Source organism: Panthera pardus, unplaced genomic scaffold (genome assembly GCF_024362965.1).
Source record: "Panthera pardus isolate Hobbes unplaced genomic scaffold, ASM2436296v1 HiC_scaffold_24, whole genome shotgun sequence".
Lineage (NCBI taxonomy): Eukaryota > Metazoa > Chordata > Mammalia > Carnivora > Felidae > Panthera > Panthera pardus.
The window spans coordinates 128444533-128462434 of NW_026526810.1; the positions used below are offsets into that span (position 1 = coordinate 128444533).

At 40.5% G+C, this 17902-nt stretch overlaps 1 protein-coding gene across 22 annotated transcripts in view; it reads left to right on the forward strand.

Moving 5' to 3' along the window:
* The window catches only part of UNC79 (unc-79 homolog, NALCN channel complex subunit), a 266834-nt gene that overhangs the window by 229992 nt on the left and 18940 nt on the right, over positions 1-17902 (forward strand). For all 22 annotated transcript variants that reach the window (XM_019462133.2, XM_019462137.2, XM_053889744.1 and 19 more), the window contains 6 exons: positions 650-727; positions 7891-7980; positions 10028-10203; positions 11138-11324; positions 12795-12992; positions 14803-14880. In XM_019462133.2, the coding sequence (XP_019317678.2) occupies positions 650-727; positions 7891-7980; positions 10028-10203; positions 11138-11324; positions 12795-12992; positions 14803-14880 (807 nt within the window). The remainder of the gene's footprint in view (positions 1-649; positions 728-7890; positions 7981-10027; positions 10204-11137; positions 11325-12794; positions 12993-14802; positions 14881-17902) is intronic.

The following is a 17902-nucleotide window of genomic DNA, read 5'->3' on the forward strand; positions in this document are numbered from 1 at the left end:
CCCTCCATGATGTCAGGCAGGAAGCTAGTCAGGCAGGTCAGATGCATGGATGGAGTCTGTGCCCTTGGAGAGCTTGTAGCAGGTTGTGAAACAGACTTCATAGGTCACTGCTGTCTAAGGTCGCAACTGTTATAGTGGAAGTGTGTGAAGTGTTCCGTGGGGCAAGGACAGGAGTGGGGGTGGGGTCATCATCAGCACAGAGGATAGGCATGGGTGAAGGTAGAGAAGACACAGGCAGATTGCTCACAATGAGGTTTGTTATATTTCTGTTTTCATTTTAAATGTATAATGATAGAAATCTGGAAAATCTATGAGAAGTCCGGAACTCTCGAGAAGCACTAGAGAGTAAATATAATAACTTCAGAATAAATCTGACAGTGTTGATGTCTTTCCTTTCTCCCTTGACTGAATGCACCATTTCAGTGCCACTGAGCTGTCTGGGTAAAGTAAGAATCCATGTGTTAATCTCAGTACTATGATCCTCAATTTCTGATAGGAACAACTGTCATGATTAGCAAGTCCTATATATCCAGGGCAGATTGTCACGGGAGTAAACACTAATGAAAGTAGGCCAAGTTAATAAAACTATAAATAACTTATTACTGTCCAAGTGCTCTTAAAAGTAATTATGCTTTCAATTTCTTACTAGTTTATTTGTGCAGATGCTGGAACCAAACTAGCTGAGTCAACAATCCTGAGCAAGCAGATGATTGCCTCTGTACCTGGAGTAAGTCCTGACTGAATTAATCATCTCTACATTTTATATTTCTTCTCATTTCCCCATTTATTAAAGAAGTTATTTTTGGCCTGTGTCCTGGCTCATTTTTGATAGAACAAACACTGTAAAATTGAAAACATGTTAGCATTTTTTTTAAAGAGAGGTAGTGAAAATTTATATTAACCCCAGCCTGTGGAAACTTTTAATTCCAGGAAACATGAGTAAAATTGAAGCAGCCAGTTAAGGGGAGGAGAGAAATTACCAGACATAAAAAATAGATTTGATTATAGTTCAATTATTCCAGAATCACTTTTCTTACACTGGCACCTGTTAACCAATTTGATTTGACTACTGCCAGAAAGAAATAAGCGTTGTGATACTTTGTTTTTCTTTACAATATTTCCTCTGAAAATTAAAAAATTCCCATTAGTGAACTATTTGGCAAAATAGGTTAAGATTCTCACCGAAGGGCTAAGGATGAGAAACCACAATAACATTGGTAGCAAGTTGACTGCAGTGAAACTCAGAAACTTTAGAGATATTAATTATTCATTGAAAAAAATTATTTAAATTTTTAATAGAGAAAATTTAAAAGAAAAAGGATCAGCTGTAATCCCTCTGCCAATCAGAAATATTGTTTTGGAAAATTTTTTCATATTTTGATCTATTCAGTATGCTAATTTGCTTATTTCCATATTGTTAGAAGTTTATTTACTTTCCAGTTTCATTGCCAGTATGTACACACACACACACACACACACACACACACACACACACACACACACACATATATTTCTACAAAGACCATCATTATGTTTATTTTGAATTATATCCTTGGCATAAATTCCTTAGAGAGTAGGACTATCTTGATGGTATGTATTCTCATATTGTTTTCTAAAAGGGTTTTATTTATTTACACTTATAAGTATACCAATTTTACCCACAGTGCTAAACATTATATTTTTAAAATGCTGTTTATTTAATTTTTTTGATGTGGAGAAATTCTATGACAGAGAAAAAAATAGTAATTCAACCCAGAGATAATTTTATTGCCAACATATTAATGTATTTACTTTAACTTTTTCTGTGCATGTTTTTTTAAACATAGTTCAAACCATAGTATATAAATGTGGCTCTGGCTTCATATGTTATAAGCATTTACCCCAAAGTTTGGTGGCTGCAGAGTTATTACCTCATGCAAATGCACCATAAAATAGTGGTTAAGTGCACGGGGGTTAGACTCACACCAGAGTTTAAGTTCTGCCATTTACTAGCTGTGTGATCAGGAAAGTTATTTAACCTACGATTCTTGATTTGTATTATCTATAGAATGAGATATAATAGGGCCCAATGTCTAGTTTGAGGATTGAGTGAGATAATGTATGTAAAGCATATTAGCATAATGCCAGACATATAGTAAATGCTAAATAAACATAACCTATTAAAGAGAATATTAAGCAACATTACTTATTTTTGTATATTTTCATTATTTTCAATATTCTGCAGTTGTAACTAATATATGAGAAACATCTTTGTGTTTAAATCTTTGTCCATATTTGAGACTATTTTTTATAATAGATTTTGGGGAGTAGAATTACTAGACTATGCTTCTTAAATTAAAAAAAAGTTTATTTAGAGAGAGAGTGTGCATGAGCAGGGGAGGAGCAGAAAGAGAGGGAGAGAGAGAATCCCAAGTAGGCTCCGTGCTGTCAGTGCAGAGCCCAACATGGTGCTTGATCCCACAAACTGTGAGATCATAACCTGAGCTGAAATCAAGAGTTGGATGCCTAACTGACTGAGCCACCCAAGTGCCCCTAGACTATGTGTTTTTAAAGAGCTTTTAGTAGTTAGGGTGATGAAGGATGCCATGTGATGAATTCCCAGCCACTTAACACACAGAATGTTTATTGTTTGCTCATATAAAGTTTAAAAATTAATTAAACTAATTAATTAGTTTAATAAAATTAAGTTTAATTAATTAAATAAATTAATTAATGTTTATTTATTTTTGAAGGAGAGAGAGACAGAGTGTGAGTGGGGGAGGGGCAGAGAGAGAGGGAGACACAGAATCCAAAGCAGGCTCCAGGCTCTGAGCTGTCAACACAGAGCCCGATGCGTGGCTCGAACTCACAAACCTGAGATCATGCCCTGAGCAGAAATCCGATGCTTAATCAACTGAGCCACCCAGGCACCCTGCTCATATAAAGGTTGAATGGGTATCCTGATTAGCAGAAGAAGGAGGACTTTCAAATGAAAGTTTACGTGCAGCTCTCTGCAATCAGCTGGTGGCTGGGGAAAGAGAAGGGAATATGGTACATTGGAAGGTTCTCATGGGCCAGGTCTGAATGATGCCTATTACTTCTACTCCCATCCTGTTGGCTAGAACTGTCATATGGGCACACCCAACTGCAAGCAATGATGGGAAATCTGGTTTAGGCACATGCTAGGGAGGAAGAGAAATGGTACTGTGAGCACTTAGCCAGTCTCTGCTGCACACTCACTAGTTTCCTGGTTGTTTAATTCTTTAAAACAGCATTTGCCACCTCTGTGCTGGCTTAAAAAATAATATCCCTAATAAATAAAAGCTTTATTGAAGTCAACAAGTAAAAGACAAACATTCCAATAGCAATGAAAAAACAAAAACAGTTATAGGGGCGCCTGAGTGGCTCAGTCGGTTGAGTGACTGACTCTTGATTTCGCCTCAGGTCATGATCTTACAATTCATGAGACTGAGCCCCGTATGGGGCTCTGCAGTGACAGCGGAAAGCCTACTTGGGATTCTCTCTCTCTCTCTCTCTCTCCTCTCCCCTGCTTGTGTGCACACACTATTTCTCTCTCAAAAACAAAAAAATAAAACATTAAAAAAAAAGTTAATAAGAAAATCCATTTATGGAACCTTTCCAGTGACCAATAAGCCATTCAAAATATACTTCTTACTCTCACTAGTAATCAGTGAACTGTAAATTGATATAAAGTATTAAAATATTTTAAAATATAAAATTAAAATCAGCTAGCAACTCAATAGGTTTTTCTTAATTATTAAAGTTATTGATGATGTGAAACAAGCATTCTTATGAACTGCTGGTGGTAGTGAAAATTGGTGCAACTTTGCTGAAAAACAGTTTGACAATTTACTTCTGGTAATATATTTGAGAAAATAATTTAATACACACGTAAAGAGTATATTTATTAAAGTATGTTTATTAAAGCAGCATTTAAAATAGTAAAAATATGGAAGCAAAATTAAGATCTAACATTAGCATATTGTTTTTTAAAAAATTGTTTAAATTTGGGTATGGCCAACACACAAGGATACATTAGTTCCTGGTGTACAAGGTAATGATTCCACAAGTTTTTATGTTACGCTGTGCTCACCCCTAGGCTAGGTCACCATAGAACACTATTACAGTATCATTGACTATATCCCTTATGCTGTGCCTTTTATTTCTGTGACTTCTTCATTTCATAACTGGAAAACTGTGTCTCCCACTCCACTCATTTTGCCCACCCTCACCCCTCTGCTCTGGCTACCATCAGTTTGTTCTCTGTGTTTATAGGTCTGATTCTGCTTTTTATTTGTTTGTTTATACTTCTTTATTATTTTACAGTCCATGTATGAGTGAAATCGTTTGGTATTTGTCTTACTCAGTCTGCCTTATTTCACTTAGCATAATACCTCTAGGTCCATCCATGTCTCAAATGGCACAATCTCCTCCTTTTTATGGCTGCATAATATTCCATTCCATATCTTCCTTCTCCATTTATCTATGGGTGGACATTTAAGTTTCCTTCATATCCTGGCTATTATAAATAATGCTGCAGTAAACATAGGGGTGCATGTCTTTTTGAATTAGTGTTTTTGTTTTCTTTGGGTAAATCCCCAGTAGTAGACATTTTGGATCCTACAGTATTTGTATTTTCAGTTTTTTGAGGAACCTCCACACTGTTTTCTACAGTGACCATACCAGCTTACATTCCCACGAACACTATACAAGGGTTCCTTTTTCCCCACATCTTCACCAATGCTTGTTATTTCTTGCCTTTTTAATTTTAGCCATTCTGGCAGGTGTGAGGTGATATCTCATTGTGGCTTTGATTTGTATTTCCCTGACAATGAGTGATATTAAGCATCTTTTCATGTGTCTGTTGGCCATCTGGGTATCTTTTTTGGAAGCATGTCTATTCATGTCTTCTGCCCATTGTTAAATCAGATTGTGGTTTTTTGGGTTTTTTTTTTTTTTTTTTGGTGTTGACCAGCATTAGTGTATTGTTTAAATAAAGTAAGGTACAAACAGAAGACCATGGGAGAGGAGAAGGGAAAAAAATGGTTAGAGAGGGAGGGAGCCAAAACATAAGAGACTCCTAAAAACTGAGAACAAACTGAGGGTTTATGGGGGGTGGGAGGGAGGGGTGGGTGGGTGATGGGTATTGAGGAGGCCACCTGTTGGGATGAGCACTGGGTGTTGTATGGAAACCAATTTGACAATACATTTCATAATAAAAAAAAAAGTAAGATACATCTATAAAAAAGACTATTATGTGGCTACCACATCAAGTTTTAAAAGAATAAATAATTGGAAAATGTTTATGATGGATTTAATTTACAAGCACATTACAAAAAAATGATCTCAGGCTTATAAAAATTATATGTATATGTGTATGTTATATGTGTTCAAAACACGTTGGAAGGAAATACCGGTGGTAGTGGCTTCACTGATGGAGGACAAGAATTAGGACTATGTGATTTTTGTTAATTTCTGTTTTTCCAAGTTTTCCACAGTGAGCATATGTTCCTTACAATCTAAGAAACATAACTTTAAAATCAGACATAAGTTTCAAGGAAGAATTGGATATGATTCACTTGCGTTCATGTGTTTGAGTTTAGAGTACTTTTTCAACACCTTATCATCAGTTTCCCATTGAAATAAATATAGGCCTTTGAAAACAAGTGGAGCTTGACTTTCTTTTTTTTAAAACAACACATCAGGGCTATGCTTATGTTTTGCAAAGTAGAAAAAAAAGGGGGGGGATTAGAAATTGCATGCTTTGTTTTATAAGTGTAGAGGCTCCCTAAGATGATCCTATATTTTAAGGCTTTTATTAGATGTAGATCCTGTCTCTAGAGCAAAAGTAACTGCATATTAGTAAACTCTTTGCTCTCATTCTTTGAAATTCAAAGTGAAAAGACAAATATTGAATAATGCTCCTAGTAATTATTTTCTTTGACATTTGCCTAGCTGAAATGATATAAAATATTGCCTATGAGAGAAACAAATCCCTTTCAAGAAATTAAAGAACAGAGTATATGCTCCTGTTTGCATGACATGTGAAAGGTCAGAGAAAATGGAATAAATCGGAGGGAAATCCTTTCTTGCACCAAAGGATTAATATTCCAAAAGCAAGAACACAATAACCTTTTATAATTCCTTCACTTGATTTAAATTAAAAGAAGAAAACCTTAGAACATATGAAATGCTTGGAAAACACTCTGACAGAACCGCCAATGACCTTATTTTACTGTTTGTTATCCTGTCAGAGGAACTGACAGGCGTAACATTGTAGAAGAGATGGGAGGTGATACAGTTCAGGGCTGTGCAGATTTACATGAATATGGGAAAATGAGAGCCACTGGGTGAGCTAGTTAAGTATATAATGTTCCAGATTTTCCAAAAGAAAGCTAAGAAAGGCCTTAGCATAGTATTCAGATGGCTTCAAAGACGGCTGCTTTTCATCCACATTACACCCGGCCTGATGTGTGGGTTTTCTCATACAGCTTTGATGTAGCAGCCCGCCTGTTCGGTTTCCTTTTCTTTGCTTATAATCCTAAATTCACTGCACTGCCCTGGGCAGGTTTATGTCATTTAATAACCAGAGACACAAGTATGCTTTCTTTGCCTTTAAAATTTCCCAAACATGCTGCCAGTGCGTGTGGGGAAGCTGATCATTTCATTTCATTTTTTTTCTTGCTTTATCCCTAGCAAGAACGCAGCAATCACGTTTATCTATTTAATAGTACGCCTGCTGTGTGTAAGGAGTTAGATTGTAAGTGACTTGAAAATAAGAATTTTTGACCCTTTCAGCAAATGTGATGTTTGTTTATATACTTTTCTTTTTTGATGGAAAAAGATTCGAGATTCTGGTGTTAGAATTAGGTGGCACGTATTTTATGTGTATCTAAGACTCCCCAGAGTGATAAGGGTTACTGTAGTTTTAGGGTGATTCATGTCATAAAGACTCTGATGCATAATGGCTCTACATAAGATAATTTTTGTATAGAGACTGGTTTAAATTTTTTTTAATGTTAATTTATGAGAGAGTGAGAGAGAGAGAGAGAGAGAGAGGAGGGGAAGAAAGAGGGGGAGACACAGAATCCAAAGCAGGCTCCAGGCTCTGAGCTGTCACCACAGAGCCTGATGTGGGGCTCAAACCCACGAACTGTGAGATCATTACCTGAGCTGAAGTCAGACATTTAACTGACTGGGCCACCTTGGTGCCCCCAGACCAGTTTAAAAACAAGCAGACAGGAGTGGCTCAGTCAGTTGAGGGTCCTACTCTTGGTTTCGGCTCAGGTCATGATCTCGGTTTGTGAGTTTGAGCCCCATGTTGGGCGGCACGCTGATGGTACAGAGCCTGCTTGGGATTCTCTCTCTCTCTGTCCCTCCCCTGCTTGTGCTCTCCTTCTTTCTCTCTCAAAATAAAAACAAAACAAAAACAGATGGGCCTTGAGGAGGGCACTTGTTGGGATGAGCACTGGGTGTTGTATGTAGCGATGAATCACGGGAATCTACCCCTGAAACCAAGAGCACGTGGTATACACTGTATGTTAGCCAATTTGACAATAAATTATATTAAAAGCAAACAAAAACAAACAAGAACAAAAACAAGCAAACAAAAATCAGTTAGATCACCCAGTGGGAAAAAAGCATGTTAACCCAGTCTACCCCAGGCCGCCCGTTTCTTACCTCTTCGCCACAAACCTTTTATCAATTTTTGTCCAAACCGCGGGCAGACAGTCACAGACGGTGGAGAGTAACGGAGTGAGTCAGAACTCCAGAATGTGAAACAACTCGTTAGTAAACAGCGTGAAGTCACAACAAGACAGTGACCGCAGTCAGGGCCAAAGTGAAGGCGGTGGCTTGGAGGGCCCACCCAGCGGTGTCCTTGTGTTTCAGTGTGGGACGGCCGCGATGGAGTGTGTGAGGCAGTACATCAACGAAGTGCTGGACTTCATGGCGGACATGCACACTCTCACCAAACTGAAGGTAAGAGGGCTTACCTACACTGCTCACTTCTCAGGTGAGCAAGACAGAGGCAGTTTTAGGGACTTACGCACACCAGATGGGACTTATTGTTACCTGGGGCGGCAGCTGTGGTGCTAACAGTCCCTGTCTTGGGAGCCTGGAGAACTGAGTTCAGCCTGCGCAAGAGGGAAAAGAGAAAGGAAAGGCTGTTTGCATGGCAGGAGTTCTGTGCACGGCTCTACTTTGGCCATTCGTTCAGTTCTCCCGCTGCCCCCTGTTAAAGCGTCTCCATTCTACAGATGTAGAAACCGAGGCCTGGGTTAGTGCTGTGATTCGTGCTCAAGGTGGCGCTACCGATAAGCAGTGGAGTCAGGGTCAGCCTAAGACTGTAGCGGCACCAGATCACTCTCTTTTCACTATGCCATGTGGTGTCATTTAACTACCTTTGAGCCTCAGTTCCCTCATTTGTGACACAAGCCTAATATCTACCTTTACTGACTGTTAGGAGGTTTGATGTGGCACAGTGCGTGCAAAGAGACGTTTGTAAACTGGAACACATTATGCAAACATAAGCCTTTCATGGTTATCTGCATCAAAGCTCTCTTCTTCAAGAAAATGATTAAAGACAAGGGATGGGACAAACTCTGATTTGCATGTGGACAAGATCCCAGCAAAGTTGTCGAGCTTATTGACTGAGTGCCTCACAGGGTGGGATGAATCACTGATGTAAGTCAGCTTCCTTGCCGTGAGTTGACTAGGGAGCTAAAAGATTGATAGTCTTGAGAGACTTGGGGAAGGCCCTGAACAGAGGGCAGAAGGGAATCCAAACATGGTCCAAGGAACAGCCAGACAGCAACCTGGCACTAAATGATCCTTTTGGTTAAACAGGATCTAGTCGTCCCAGAAGCTCATCAGCTACAAATGAGGTTCCTCCATCGCCCAACTCAGTTTCTAGACTCTGCTCCAATGATCCAGGTGCTTCTTGGGATAGGGATGGATTTGCAAATGCTAGGTGGAAAGTAGAATCGGAATTTAAACTGGTGACTTCTCACAGTATCTGAACCCACTCATTCCTAAGTAAGCCCCCCTTGTACTTGACCACGCGCTCGTTACTGAGTGCCGAATCTGGTGGCCCACACTCAGATGGCTTTGGCATCAAGTGTCAAGAAGAGGAGATCTCGTTACCTAAACACTTGAGCTAGCTTTATAACCACTTTCAAAATACAGAGAAAAACAGTAAGAAGGATCCATGATGATCAAAAGGTTGGGGACTAGAGATATAATCCAACCCTCCAATTTAGGAGACAGATTAGAAAGGCCAAGTGGCAAGTGGCCTAAACTGGGGCCGAAGCCTAGGTCTCAGTTTCCATTTCAGTGCTCTTTCCACTAAGCCACACCAAGAAAAGGAACTTTTCTACATTAATTCAACAAATATGTACCAAGCACCCATAATGTGCCTGGTGTTGTTCTGGGCATGTAGGGATACAGCAATGAGCAAAAGGACACAGTAGCCATGCTCATTTAATTTATAGTCGGGTAGTGAGGTGCCAATTTTAATGAAAATCTCATATAACATAAAGTAAAATTGTGACTTTCATAATTGCTCTGAAGAAGGGGTACACAGTGGTATAGGAGCTTCTAATAGGATGATATGGCCTAGCCAGGGAGGTCAGGGAAGACTTCCTGGAGGAAGTGACACTTGAGCTAAAACGTGCACAATGAATAGCAGTCAATTAAGTGAAGAGAGGCAGGAACAGTGTTTCGGGCAGAGAGACCAGCACAAGCAAAGGCTGGTAATGGGAGGGAGCCAGTGTAGAGGGGATGAAGGGGTAGGATGCAGAGGTCTGCAGTCACTAGATCATTCCAGGCTTTTTAGGCCATGCTAAGGAATTTCCCCTCTCCCCCTTTATCCTAAGAAAAATGGGAAACCATTGAAGAAGTTTAAATGGGTTGTATACTTGGGAGTGGTGACAGAAGGTGAGGGAATGACAACCTGATCTTTTTAAAGAGCAACCAGGAGTTTTCCAGGTACTCTGCCAAAGCCATGAAATACCATTTGTTTTTGCAGAGCCACATGAAGACATGTTCCCAGCCTCTGCATGAAGATACTTTTGGTGGACACCTCAAAGTTGGGCTGGCTCAGATTACAGCCATGGAAATCTCACGGGGCAACCACAGAGATAACAAGGCTGTGATTCGCTACCTGCCTTGGCTCTATCATCCCCCTTCTGCCATGCAACAAGGGTAAGGCCCTTATTATTTTAGCAGTGAGGGTCGGTGAGTCAGGGAACCACCCCGAGTTTTCTGGGACTCAGAGCAAATGAATGCCTTGAAGATTGATGGGAGTGCAGTGTGATGGTGGGGAAGGTAGGAGGTGAGCCTCATCTCCATACCTGCTGACCTAGCAGCATTTTTGAACACGAGCACTTCCATGCTATGCTGACAGCAACAGGAACTTCCCCTCCTACGAAAACCTCGGCCATATCCTGATGGATGACGAAAACCTGGAGCTTCAAAGTGCAATTTTAACTCTTAATTTCAACTAGTTAAATAAATCAATAGGTATTTATTGAGCACTTACATAACTTCTGCCTTCAAGGAGCATGTTAGATTGTGGCTTGAACAAAATCCATGGCAAAGATGAAATAGAGCGCAAGGAGGCGGAGAAAGGAGAGGGGCCCATGGGCTGGTTTCTATGAGCACTCCATTTTGCACGGTCGGCAAAGGCTTGGAGCTGGGGCGAGGCGGGCAGGAGGGCAGGAGAGCAGCAGGAGACAATGACTGCAGGGCAAGAAAATGGGTGGCGTGTGTTATATCTCCGCCTCTATTCCTTCCCCTCTAGTGGGGATGTGAGACTTTCTAAGAAGAAAGGAAAGAGTTTAGAAAAAGCAGCTAGTCAGAAGGGCAGCAAGGTTGGTGGAAGAATGATTTTTAATCCCGTGTTGTCACCAGAAGCTGCTCGTTGCTCAAGCAGCTATGGTCCGGGATTAGAGAGGGCGAGCAGAAAAACAGATACAGATACAGATACAGAAAAACAGATACATTTTGTTGGCACTGTCACCTGGGTGTTTTATTGTATGTAATCGCCTATAAAACCACACTTTTAATGCCATCAATAAGCCGCCCAACAAAACGGAAACCATAAAAATTGCCGTTAACACTTCCTTCTACTTGATAGGCCAAAAGAATTCATCGAGTGTATCTCCCGCATCCGTCTGCTGTCCTGGCTGCTCCTGGGCTCCCTCACTCATAACGCGGTGTGTCCAAATGCCTCCTCTCCGTGCCTGCCCATACCTCTGGATGCCGGCTCTCATATTGCAGACCATCTCATTGTCATCCTGATTGGATTTCCAGAGCAATCAAAGGTAAGCGATTTCTCCAACCTTAAGACCATAGGCATCAAAATTGCTAATGGAAACCGTTATCAGCCTGTTATGTTTCTTCTGAGAAGAAAATGCATCTTATCACTTGCCCTCCTGTGGATGTTAGGAAAGCGACTTTGTGCTAATGCCTTATTTAAAGTTGTTTAAGTTCCCGCACTGTCTTTTCTTCCCCCTTAAATTGTCTTTGTTTACTTTTATAAAGATAAATTATGGAGGCAGGCAAGAGTTAGCTTCCTAGGCATTTCTGTCTCAAAATAATGAAGAGAAATAAAAGGCTAGAAATATAATAAAAATCCCATGATCAGTTTTTGGAACCAAATATGAATTGGAGGAAAATTTATGCTCTGATTTTTCGTGCACTATCTTTGCAACTCACATCTCTAGAGATAGATCCATAAAGATTCAAAATGAAAATAAGAAGGCCAGTTGGGAACTCACTAAAGCACACGCTGGAATCACCGACACAGAGGAACTTAGTAAATTGTAGAGACAGATGATGTGCTTAAGGGAATAAAGTAAACCCAAGGCAGGCATCAGTCATGAGCCAGTGTAAGCAAACCAGACACACTGGTACTAATCAGCTAAGAGAAGCCAAGGGCCCTTCACAAGTTTAGGCAAGTTCCGGGAAGTCAGGGTGGGTTTGGGAGCAGCTGGGATGTGGGCCAGGGAAAGCTGACTCTGTGGTAAAGTAGAGCACCGTCCAAACAGCCTGAATGATATTTGCAAAAGGGGCCAGGCAGTCAGTTCCTAGTATTTCAAGCCAGAGCTGCGTTTGATTCCTAACGATGGTACTTGGTCATCGTTGTCAAGGTACCTTGACCTTGTGACCTCTCTGAGCTCCAGTTTTTCATCTGTAAAAGAGACGAGGGGATGGTTTGAGAATTATGGAAGCGATCTTTGGAAAGTCTTTAGCACGGTGTCTGGGACATTGTAGGTGCATGCTCAGTCCGTGCTCACCACTAGTGCTTGCTGCTGCCACTTCTACTACTGGTAATAGTATAATTAGTAACACATTGCTGGGCGATGTGTTCAGATATGCCACCTGATTCCTCCTAACGCCAGCTCTTTGAGGAGGGTACTATCATCCCCATGTCACAGGCGAGGAAACACCTCAAGATGGTAGAATGATTATTCTCCCTGATCTAGTTTAGGGATGAGAACGTCATTGTCGTTAACAGGCAAGGCGGTGGGTAGCGTTCTGCAAGCTAAGGTGCCTTCTCTTTGGAAAGATGCTTTGTTCTCTCAGCACACTCCCACTGACAGAGCGAAAGCAGATTGTCTTAAGGTGGTGAATCACGAATCCGCAACTCATAGAGAACTCCTTCAGCCTCCGATCTCTGGAAGTAGATGTGCTTCAGCCGTGCTCCTCAGAAGGCCGAGACCGTGTGGGATGGGCCCTGTGGAGCACTGTAGCCCACTGAAATGTAATGGCTCCTGTCTCCTCCTTTTCAGACCTCCGTGCTGCATATGTGTTCTCTCTTCCACGCATTTATCTTTGCTCAGCTCTGGACCGTATATTGCGAACAAAGTGCCGTAGCTACAAATGTCCAAAGTCAGAATGAATTCAGCTTCACGGCGATCCTGACCGCACTGGAGTTTTGGAGCAGGGTGACACCCAGCATCCTTCAGCTGATGGCTCACAACAAAGTGGTGAGTCCACGAATAAATTTCCCATCGTGGATAAAAGGTGTAACCTACACCCAGCCCTCACATTATCTGTTCTTTAAGGGTCTCAATTGTAATATTATATCAATGGGTTTTTACATTTTAAGCTGGATGTTCTGCTTGTATAATGAGTTTGATGAGAAACAGAGCAAGCAAATAAATTTAGTAGAAACTTTTGTTTGCTCTGCTTAGTGCCAAAAATTTATTTTATATGAAATCTACCTTTAAGGGTTGTTTTGTGCTATAAAGTCAAAAGGAGATTCATATTATTTTTGGATTCCAAGGCAATTTGGAAAAACCCGAGCCAGTTGGGTCATCCTCTGGTGGTATTTAAGAGCAGACCAACCACACATGTTCATTCTACCCAGGGCTCAAACCCTGAAAAGGGCCTCACCCTTCTGAGTTGCCCTAGGAGGACCTGAGCTCCCCCAGTCTTCAAATCCAGTTCAGTTTTAACTCAGATGCCTCACCAAGAGAGGGGCTGCTCTAACCCTCACTGGAAAATATCTGAGGTATTGTTGGCATGAGCCCACTTCATCGAACAAGCTTGGATTAGTCCTTTGAAGTCAGGCTCGGAGGGTGTATGGAAGGAATTTACAAGGAAGTCCTTTGCTACTTTGAAGGAGGATCCTCAGTGGAGAAAGCAACAGTTAGTATCTTGGTTATGGGGGGCTCTATCGGGCTAATTCTCCTCTGTGAGGGGCAGGGGATCTGGAAGAACATCATAACGATGATCCCAGTGTGCCCAGAAACTCAACAACGCACCGTCCACAAAAGGCATAACGGAAATGACTTTTGATTGATTGATACTACTCTAAGAAACAGTTTCTTTCAGCTCTAATTGGAAAGGGGATTATATATTTCCTTTAGTGAAGCACTTTCTTTTCTTTAGAGAAGCAGATGTTATGAGGCAATTCTGTATGGAGAGAGGTATTTTAGTTCAATTTAGAGGAAATTTATGTGGCAATTTTAGGGTGCACAAACAGTTCTGAGAAACATTTATTGGATCATAGAGTCTGAGACTGAAGAAGAACTTGGAGATCAAGCATTCTGTTACTTTACAGGCAATGAAACTGGGACCTTAAATAGAGATTCGGTTTCCTTCTGTTGATACTAGTTTTTTGACACCATTAATATCTCTGCTCCAAATCTCTTTGACATATAAATGTTAGAAATGAATGTTACAAATGAGTTTTGTACAAATAATGCTACTAACAGATTTGAGTTAACTTTTTTCTGAAAAATGTGTTAAACTATGTATGCTAGTCTGGTAAAATTCCCTTGTAGTGTTTAAAATCCAGCCTTAGGAATTTCTGATCAGGGACTTTTGAACTGTCATCAGCGTGGCTACCTTGTTCCCTAGAGAACAAAGCCACAAAGACAGGTGTGTAATAAATTAAACAGCTGCTCCAGGTGAAGAAACTGTGGAAAAAGGGTCAAGATGAAGAAAAGGACATAAGCCCAAGTTCTGTAGTTGGAAGGAGGGAAGCAGAAGGCATTTATCCTCTGGTATGAATCACAATTCAGTGCAGATTAGCAAGATCAATACCCCGTTCCATTGGCAGCCCTGAGTTAGATAAGGAAGGCATGCCAAATGAAAAACCTCTGGAGCTTTTTAAAGTCACTTTCTAGTTGAAGTTTTAGAGGTGAATAAGCACTACTGCTTGCGGTCCCCTCTGGTCATTGTGCCAAAAGCCTCGTGGGCACATGGCATGGATCCTCTGTGGCTGCAGACTAGCTTTCGAGGTTTCTGCACTACTGGGAGTGGACCTGATTTTCATGTTTGTTGTTTCAGATGGTGGAAATGGTGTGCCTCCACGTGATTAGTTTAATGGAGGCATTGCAAGAGTGCAATTCAACAATTTTTGTCAAGGTAGGAAAATCTTATGATTTTTATGAGACTGATTCTTGCTGCTAAAAACAAATGTGGATTTACTTTGAATGTGACTTCGAAGAGGAAAAGAAACTGATTTAGTTTTGACAGAGTTGGGGACTGGAGGACTCAGGCTCATGGGACAACCCTTCACCAAATGGTTATCATGTTATTTTTGCTCTTGTTCTACCACTGGAACCAAGTCTACCTGGATTAAATATGTTGGCCCAATATTGCCTGTGAACACAAGTCATTAAAATATTACTGGGGAACGTCAATCTGAAAATGACCTTATGGTCATAGAAATTGGTTGGTGATGCCCCACCTTACAAGATAGCCAGAAAACCAAGGCAAATGGTCTTTAATTGTTTGACTTGGTAGCTATCACTTTTCTCTCAGATAAATTAAGTTCCTTTCTAATATTACTATTTTAAATCACTGTTTAGTCTATGGGTGTAATTTAAGTATTTGTTATCTGTCCAAGGACCTCAGAAGCATACTACTGTGATAAAAAATGAGAGTAAAGGAGAACTGGGTTTCTCACTCCCTGCCTTTTTATTTGTCCTTCCTCTACCTGCAGCACTCCCGTTTACCTGTCATGTCTGGATTCCATTGTCTCAGCCATCGCCCCCACCCCCACCACACAAAGTGGGTCAGTTTGGGGCCTTATAACTTGCAATTTCACTCCTTGGGTGTCTCTATTCTTCAATTATGGTCACTTGTCAAGTTAACTCACACAGTGCTGGAGAAAAGCAACCCATTTTCAGGGAAAACTTGACTGTTGTCTGAACACTGCAAGGTAGCTGGTTCAAATGGGGTAGAGAGAGCTTCTCTAGTTTGATAGTCAACAGCAAAAGTCAACACCATGAGAGAAACGATCTGACTGACACTCAGATGATCATACCTGATTTTCTTTTTTACAGCTTCATTGAAGTATAATTTATATATAGTAAACTCTACATATTTAAAATGTACAATTTGGTAAGTCTTCACATAGATGATATCCGTGAAAACATCACCATAATCAAGTTAATGAACATGTCCCTCACACCCCTAAAGGTTTCCCATATTCTTTCTAGTTGCTCTTTTCCACCACTCCTGTATCCTACATCCCTGTCCCCAGGCAGCTACTGGTCTGTTTTCTTTCTTTCTTTTTTTTTTTTTTATCTTTATTTATTTTTGAGAGAGAGAGACAGTGTGTGAGCAGGGGAAGAGCAGGGAGAGAGGGAGACACAGAATCTGAAGCAGGCTCCAGGCTCTGAGCTCTCAGCACAGAGCCTGATGTGGGGCTCAAACCCACGAACTGTGAGATCATGACCTGAGCCGAAGTTGGACACCCAACCGACTGAGCCACCCAGGCGCCCCAACTACTGGTCTGTTTTCCCTCACCATAGGCTACTTATCATTTTCTAGAATTTTATATAAATGGATTTATACAATACTTAGACTTTTTTCCTGCCTTCTCTCATTCAGAGTAACATTGAGATTAATCCATTTTGTTGCATGTATCAGTAGATCATTTCTTTTTCTTTCTGAGTAGTATTCCATTGTATGGATATATCACCTTTTTAAAATACTTTTTTAAGTTTATTTATTTATTTTGAGAGAGACGGGGAGAGTGTGAGCAAGGGAGGGTCAGAGAGAGAGAGGGAGAGAGTCCCAAGCAGGCTCTGCAGGGACTCGAACTCATGAAACTGTGAGATCATGACCCGAGCCAAAATCAAGAGTCAGACACTTAACTGACTGAACCACCCTGGCGCCCCATGGATATATCACCTTTTGTTTTTCCATTCATCAGTTCATGGACATCTGGGCTGTTTTCAGTTTGGGGCTATTACAAATAAAGCTTCTATGAATATTCATGTACAAGTCTTTGTGTAAAGATACGCTGTCATGCACATTGAATAAATACCTAGGAGCAGAATGGCTAAGCCATATGATATGTGTATAATTTTTCAAGAAATTGACAAACTGGTTTCCAAGTGATTGTGCCCTGTTACATTCACACCAGCAGTGTATGAGCATTTCAGTTCCTGCACATCTTTGTCAATACTTAGTATAGTCAATCTTTCACTGTAGACACCCTAAGAATTGTGTATTGGTATCTCATCATGGTTTTAAATTGCATTTCCCTATTGACAGATGACGTTAAACAGCTTTTCATGTGCTTATCTGCCATCCATATGTCTGCTTGGTGAAGTATCTGTTAAAATTATTTGTGCGTTTAATATTGGGTTGGATTTGTTGTTGTTGTTATAATTGAGTTTTAAGGCAAAGTCCTTTATCTGATAGGTGATTTGCAAAGATTTTCCCTGCAATTGTCTTTTCACTATCTTAAGAGTGTCCTGTGAAGAGCAGAAGGTCTTAATTTTGAAGAACTACCATTTATCAAAATTTTCTTTTATGGATCATGCCTTAATGTATTTTTAAAAACCTTTGCCTCACCCAAGGAGAACTGAGATGTTAAACAATATTGAGTCTTCCAATTCACGAACACAGTATATCTATTTTTTTCATTTTTAAAAATTTTTTTAACATTTATTCATTTTTGAGAGACAGAGAGAGACAGAGCATGAGTGGGGAAGAGGCAGAGGGAGGGAGACACAGAATCCGAAGCAGGCTCCAGGCTCCAAGCTGTCAGCACAGAGCCCAACGCGGGGCTCGAACCCACAAACTGTGAGATCATGACCTGAGCCAAGGTCGGATGCTCAACCGACTGAGCCACCCAGGCGTCCCTATCTTGCTATTTTTTAAAAAAATACTTTTTCCAGCAATATTTTGTAGTTTTCCATATACAAGATTAGCATATTTTGTCAAATTTATCGTTACATTATCATAATCCTAGGGTATTATAAGTGCTTTGGGTTTTTATATTTAAATTTCTGATTGTTCATTGCTAGTATTTAGAAATATAACTGATTTTGTATTGACCTTATAACCTATAAGCTGTTAAACTCATTTATTAGTGCTAGTAGCTTTTTTGTGGATCTCATCAGCTTTTCTGTACAGACAATTATGTCAT